This window comes from Lactuca virosa, chromosome 2 (assembly GCF_052849685.1).
Source record: "Lactuca virosa cultivar CGN04683 chromosome 2, Lactuca_virosa_CGN04683_v6, whole genome shotgun sequence".
NCBI classification, from domain to species: Eukaryota; Viridiplantae; Streptophyta; class Magnoliopsida; order Asterales; family Asteraceae; genus Lactuca; species Lactuca virosa.
This window is the reverse complement of record NC_136427.1, coordinates 252,583,264-252,590,853: the sequence shown is the minus strand read 5'-3', so window position 1 is coordinate 252,590,853 and position 7,590 is coordinate 252,583,264. Positions and strand designations below refer to the sequence as shown.

The window sequence follows — 7,590 nt, the reverse complement described above, 5'->3', positions numbered from 1 at the left end:
AACACACTCTTTGATTAGACCTAGCTTTACTAATTCAACATAAACACGCTCTTAGATTGTATTGAAAAACCGCATTAAGTTTTTTACAAGCTTCCCAACAATGTTCATTTCTTCTCATACGCTCGGAAGTGTGAAAACATGTGATATATGTTTTACAATAAGAAAACTTATTGCTTGTTACCAATTATTAACTCAATAGAACGATTAGGTGCCCTAAAAGTTAATTAACTGCACAAAAATTTAATTCATGAAAGTGGCCAATCAAACATAAATCAAATCCAAGGATTCTAGTTTAAACAAAAACATAATCACTAGAATAGAATCACAAATCAAACATCAAATCATATGCTTCAAGTCAAGCAATCAACATGTTTTGAACAAGAACTAAAAACTAGGGTTTCTTAGCCACACATGACTAAGAACAAATCAAACAAGAATAAAGATGGAATTGGAATGTTTAATGCTTACAAAAATGAAATCAAAAGTGTTTGCAATGATTAGGTCTTCTCAAAAGCTCCAAAAATTCTCCTAGAATCGCCCAAGATCGCCCTAAACTGTTCCCCAAAAAACCGTTTTTTTCAAATGGCGACATCTTCACTTGTTTTATTAATGTTCACATGCTATCCATAAGGCCATGCGTTTTTAGCATGGCCATGCCTTTTGCCCATGCGTTTTTGGCATCGCCATTTGTCTTGACCATGTGTTTTTGGCATGCCCCATGCTTTTTTTGCTAAAATTCCAAAAAGTCTTCATTGTTGGCTCCATCTTCAATCTAGCTTCACCACGAGTCATGTTGCTCAAATATAAGATGACAAAGGACAAACACGACATGTGTCGGTGTGACAAGAATCGCGTTTCAAACATAGTCTTTTGTTATGATAATAATGCACAATGACTCGGGTTCCGTCTTCATGGTTTCCTCCATGGAATGACCGGCTCATCTTCTCTTCATGCTCCAAAGTTCCATGCTCCAAGTTCTATGCTTCCATGCTCCAAGCTCCACGCTCCATATTGTCTCCAAAATAAATCAAAAATAGTGAAATACCAGACATTCTTAATGAAACATGCAGTTGCCCAAATAATTAACTAAATGCAAGAATTATGAAGTATAATGCTATGAAAGGACGGAAATAAACATGCAAAATAGGTGCATAAAATGCACCTATCAGTATGTAACTTAACGTATCCGTTTACTAGTTAGCTAAAGATAACTAGAAGTCCTAAAAGCACAAAGCAAGCAACATTTGAGCATTGGGTAACCATACCAAGCATATCCTATTCAAACCATCATATCACTGACTAATCAATTCTATCATGTAACTCAATAAGCACATATAGCAGGCACATAAGGCATCTTCCTGGATCCTTAGCCCTAATTTAGCATGCAGTTCTCATATAAAGGCAACAATCATATAAGGCATCATTCCTATATCCTTAGCCCTAATCTAGCATGTAGTCCTCATAATCATATCACATCATAACATACCATGTATGGGTATCTTGGGGAAAACTTACTTGATCTCGGCCAGTTGCACGTATCACACACCTTGTTCTTTCTCAAAACCTTTTTATTTTAAATCATCTAAACTAAATTGCTCACACTCTCAAATCATCTAAACTACATTTCCCACACTCCCAAATCATCTAAACTATCTTGGGGAAAACTTACTTGAGCTCGGCCGGCTCCAAAACATAAAATCGAACTCCCAAATCATCTAAACTACATTGCCCACACTCAAAGGGGGTATAGGTCTATTTACCAAAGGCCCTAAGACTTATGATAACTGGTCCTCGGGTCACGACCTTGAATTATGAAACGATTCGGAACATGGAGTTACACCCAATGTAACACCCTATTTCGGGTCGTATCATAATTTGGGGTCTTGACCCGAAGATCGGGTATCATAAAGCTTTAGGCTTTGTTAACGAGAAGTTTAGACCCATTTGGATGTGAGTAATGTAGATTGTGTGATCCCAGAGTTCGGTTTGTGCTTTGGAGTTAAAAGGGTAAAATGGAAAAGTAGTGTTTCAGACTTCTTTTATGAATTATGAATTTTTAATTCGAGGTTTTTTAAATCAAAAGTAATTAGATAGGGTTGTAGACACTACTAGAAAAAGGTTTTTTAATGAAGGACCAATTACGACAGTATCCAAATTGAAGATAGACAAAAATGAAAAAAAAAACACGTCATGCCTTTTTTTACCCCTTGTTACAAATAAATCGTGTTATTATTTTCTGCTTTGTGTCACGATTCATTCATCCTCTCGACCGCATTCGAAATACCATACGCTCATATAATAACACATACGATCGATTTAGGGTTTTTGTGTACAAATCGATCCTCACACTCGCGCACCGATGGTTTAGGTTTGTCATGTGCTAGTGTCATGCTCATAGGGAATGCATCTCGATTGCCTCAAATGCCTATACTCTTCATCTGATTGCTTTAGCAACAACTCCACAACAGTGAATATGCTCATCTATAATCGTTTATTGTAAGCCTCCTCTCTCTCGTTCTTACAATTGGATACACTTGATATCTCACACTTAGATTCACATTATTTGGTCAATCTGTTTTGTTTCCCTGATTTGAGATGTGAGGACCTGATGTTATATCTAATGTTGGATTTGGTTTGATGCTTTATGTTCTTATTTGTGTCATCTGAGACAAAATCCTTGCATCCGTAAATATTATAATGAAGCATGTATAAGGAAAAAGAAGACCATAACCATTACCAAAAGAAATTGGTATTAAATGATGCTCTATTTATATGTTTTTCCTTTTTCATATGTTTACCTTATTTACCTTCTGTTCTTGTTGACAGTAGCTAAGAAATTGACTGTGGAAGCTCATCTAGTAGGAGGATCTTTTCCTCATACCATTTTCTTATAAAATTGTCAATGAGAGGTAAGGGTATAATTATCTATTTACAGTCCCACTAGTGTTCAACTTGCCTTTGGATTGAGATAAGAGAATGAAAATTCCCTTGATGGTTCAAGAAGACTGGTGTATCTACATGAGGAATCACAGCCTTGTGTGATTCACAAAAATCTTATGGCTTCTATTATCTTACTGGAGAAAAACTTTCATGTGCAGACTTTGGCCTAGCTCAACAGGCGGAAGAGCAACTTTTAGTGTACTCATGTGGTGGCTACATTCGGTTAGTTACTTTCCATTTTTCTTTGATCATTTGTTTTAAGCTTTTAAACATGCATGATTATGGTAGTTGTTGAATTGGAATTGATTTATAGGTATGTGACCCCAAAATATGCCATGACCGAACATTTTATGGTGAAGAGTGATGTGTACAGCTATCGTCTGGTCTTGCTTGAAGCGTTGATTGGAAAGATGGTCAATCTTTTTGACAAGCTAGACACTTTGTTGAAGGTGAGTTTCTATCTTTTTTATTACCATTTTTCTTTTTAAATTCCAAGAAAATTGTATATTGAATATTCATATAGAAGTAGAAAGCAAGATTGGTTTTCTTGCATTAAACTTGCTTTATAGGGACAAAATTAGGCTCAAATGCTTACTTTGCGTCTCTTGTTGAAATTAAATTTAAGAGACATAATCTTGTCATTTTCCAAAAGATTGAACAAGTTCGAAGTATAAGATCTTCTCACATTATCATAGCAAGTGATTTTGATGGTTTCTTTTACAAATAGTATTATGATTTTTTTTCTTAATCACATAACCCTACATACATTGCTTCCTTTCATGGTTTTATTAGACACTCAATAAATTGTAGTACTTATTTACAATTTTAAAATATTATGCTTATTAATTTATCTATGGTCGATGAAATATGATGCCACAACAATGTTTTTTTTTATGAATAATCGGTTTACTCATAAAAACTAATACTATCTCCATTCCAAACATATAGGAATAGATAGATTTTAACTTTTTTTTTTATAGAACCTAAGTTTGGAATTTCATTCAGTCACATATCATACATCGACACTTGTTTGTCTGTAGTTGTAGAGTTACCTACGATAGTTATGTCGGCTATTGATACTAAACACATAGACATTGCACAAAAAAATTCGCTCTATCAGTCCACGGTATCTTTTTCTGTTTTGGTTGAATTATTTACAAAATTTATCTTGTGATGTTGGATATTGAAATAAAGAGACTTAGTGCCCATTTATATGATTACCAACATGTCTTTGTTGTGGTGTTTTGTACATATCTTCGTTAACAAGATTAGATGTTTGAAATTTAAAAGGAGATGTATTATATAAGATAACAATTGGCCAGAGCTCGCATTTACTATGTCCTTCCAAATTAGAAACCTCACTTGCCATGTATATTGTGCATTTTTGTTTATTTTTTATGTAATGTTTATGGTTTCCTTTTATTATTTTTATCATTTCTACTTCTGTTAATATGTAGTCTGTACAGATGCATGAAGTTTATTATTCTATATAATAATTTCCTATTCATAATGTCATTTTTTTGTACTTTCAGTTTTCAGCCACTTGCGGATCCAGTAACTATAAATTGTGAAATATGAATGCTTTAGCCAAGGTATGCAACTGATTAAACATGTCTTTTTGGTTTTCTTCATAATTTTCAATGAGCTTTTATGATGTGGTTACATGGTTGTATAAAATAGTATTACATAAACCCTTTAAGAATAGGGTTAACGTCATAAAAACCCTCAAGTTTTCAAGGTTTTGTCGGTTTTGCCCAAAGTTGAATTTTATGTCCGTTTTTACCCTAACGTTTTTGAAAAAATGTTCGGTTTTACCCTTTTACCGGTAATAACAGGTTTTCTAGGTTACCATTATATTAAATTCGCAAAAAAACCCTTAAGTTTACCATTTTTTTTGCGTTTTTACCCTTAAGTTTATAGTTTTTTTTTACACTTTTACCCTAAGTATTTTTTTTTCATAATATACGTATTCATGCAGGAAAATCGTATTTATATACGAAAAAATGTTTAATTAAATATTGTATTTTTTTAATGTTATATATATATATATATATATATATATATTTGTTTGTGTGTGTGTGTGTTTTTGCAAGGTTATATCATTTAAAAAGATAAATAATATTTTAGAATTATGAATACGTGTTTTATAGATATAGTTTTTAGAAGTATAAATACATATTTTTACATTTTTATATATTAATATGTATCTATACTTCTAAAAATATATTTATACTTTTAAAAAAAACATATATCAAAATACATATTTACACTTCTAAAAATATATGTATATACCTATATAAACATGTTTATGATCGAACAAGTTTTTTTTTTTATTGATATGTATATTTTTAAATACATAAAAATACGTATTTGTAGTTCTAAAAACATATTAATTTATTTTTTTTACATCTTAAATGGTTTATCCAAGAAAAAAGCCTATACACACACACATATATATATATATATATATATATATATATATATATATATATATATATATATAAAGAAATAACATTAAATTAATTAAATTTTTTTCGTTTATAAATTTGATTTTTCTGCATGAATACGTATAATATGAAAAAAAAAATACATAAGGTAAAAGTGTAAAAAAAACTTAAGGGTAAAAACGTAAAAAAACTGTAAACTTAAGGGTTTTTTGCGAAGTTATTATGAAGGTAACCTGTTATCACCGGTAAAAGGGTAAAACCGAACATTTTTTGGAAAATGTTAGGGTAAAAACGGACATAAAATTCAACTTTGGACAAGACCCTGAAAACTTGAAGGTTTTTATGACATTAGCCCTTTTTAGAACTACAAATACATATTTTTATGTATTTAAAAATATACATATCAATAAAAAAAAACTTGTTCGATCATAAACATGTTTATATAAGTATATACATATATTTTTAGAAGTGTAAATATGTATTTTGATATATGTTTTTTTTAAGTATAAATATATTTTTAGAAGTATAGATACATATTAATATATAAAAATGTAAAAATATGTATTTATACTTCTAAAAACTATATCTATAAAACAAGTATTCATAATTCTAAAAATATTATTTATCTTTTTAAATGATATAACCTTGCAAAAACACACACACACAAACATATATATATATATATATATATATATATATATATATATATATATATAAACATTACAAAAATACAATATTTAATTAAACATTTTTTCGTATATAAATACGATTTTTCTGCATGAATACGTATATTATGAAAAATACTTAGGGTAAAAGTGTAAAAAAAAATTATAAACTTAAGGGTAAAAACGTAAAAAAATTGTAAACTTAAGGGTTTTTTTGCGAATTTAATATAATGGTAACCTGGAAAACCTGTTATCACCGGTAAAAGGGTAAAACCGAACATTTTTTCGAAAATGTTAGGATAAAAACGGACATAAAATTCAACTTTGGGCAAAACCGACAAAACCTTGAAAACTAGAGGGTTTTTATGACATTAACCCTTAAGAATATACTTTAATTCATCATTTCGTTTGGTTACTAATGGCATTTAAATGTCATCTTGCTTATAGATAATGATACGAAGACATTGAAAGAAGGGACATACACTTGTATCGGCAGAAGTCACTCATGACCCTCTTAATAAAACATAAACTATGAAGATATGCCCATTATCAGGTGATGCCGTAAAGAATGTACAATTTCTAGTTTCATGAATATAATTCATTTATCCATTCTTCATACTGTGGAAACTTTGTTGGTGTGTAAATAAGTACAAATAAAAGTCCAAATGGATTAGTTATATGTAAGATTTGCAGGCAAAAGTTAAATAATTTGGCAATTATTAGATTGATATCACCCACAAGCCCTAAAAGATTCAAAGATTTCTTTGGTGTATTAGTCAACATTGTCACAAAACTTGAAGAACATGGAATGTACTTTTGACAAAAAATTAGAATATACTTTTGTATTTGAGACAATGGTTTATATAATGGGTTGTATTGTTGTATAAGTATGATTTTATTTTGCATTATTATACATTAAATGTGTAATTTAGCTTGATTAAAATATTTGGTACAATTTTATAATATATATATATATATATATATATATATATATATATATATATATATATAAAGTCATATATGCATATTTTAAAATTATGTCAAAAATCATGAAGTACAAAATATGTCGTAAGTGTCTGTCAATAATTAGAAAAATGTTACAGATTACGAAATAAATAGTCAGTCATAATTGTATGTCGTAAATGTATTTCGTGTATGTATGTCTTAATTGTAGGTCATAAAGGTTTGTCATAAATTTTCTGACAGGCCAAATGCTTGTCATTTTCATTTATGACATGGCTTTCAATGACAGACATTTGTCTGTCATGTATAGGCATTTATGATAGACATTGTCTGTCATGGAAAACCTTTTTCTAGTAGTGAGAGCTCCTCAATATCTTTACCTGGATATAAATATCGTCAAAATCGGAGTTGAAACGAAGAAGTTATGACCGTTTGAAGTTTGGACGGTTTTGGGTTAAGCTGAGTACGTTGGGCGTATAGGGGGGAGTACATTGGGCGTAATAAGGCATCATGAGTACGTTGGGCGTACGCGATCAATGCTCATACCCTATTTTCGTGGTTTGAGCCCTATTTAA

General features: G+C 30.4%; 1 protein-coding gene across 5 annotated transcripts; it reads left to right on the top strand.

Annotated features, from left to right (window-relative positions):
• Positions 1 to 2,251: 2,251 nt before the first annotated feature.
• Positions 2,252 to 6,939, top strand: LOC145160764 (receptor-like serine/threonine-protein kinase ALE2). Of its 5 annotated transcripts, none has more exons than XM_079080083.1 (7): positions 2,252 to 2,496; positions 2,669 to 2,749; positions 2,830 to 2,909; positions 3,099 to 3,162; positions 3,254 to 3,389; positions 4,473 to 4,532; positions 6,500 to 6,939. In XM_079080083.1, the coding sequence occupies exons 3-6, from the start codon at positions 2,903 to 2,905 to the stop codon at positions 4,509 to 4,511; spliced, it is 246 nt and encodes an 81-aa protein (XP_078936209.1). In that variant the 5' UTR covers positions 2,252 to 2,496; positions 2,669 to 2,749; positions 2,830 to 2,902; the 3' UTR covers positions 4,512 to 4,532; positions 6,500 to 6,939. The 5 variants fall into 5 exon arrangements, with proteins under 5 accessions (XP_078936209.1, XP_078936208.1, XP_078936210.1 ...); XM_079080082.1 differs by having other exon boundaries at positions 2,827 to 2,909; XM_079080084.1 differs by lacking the exon at positions 2,669 to 2,749.
• The last annotated feature ends 651 nt before the right edge of the window (positions 6,940 to 7,590 follow it).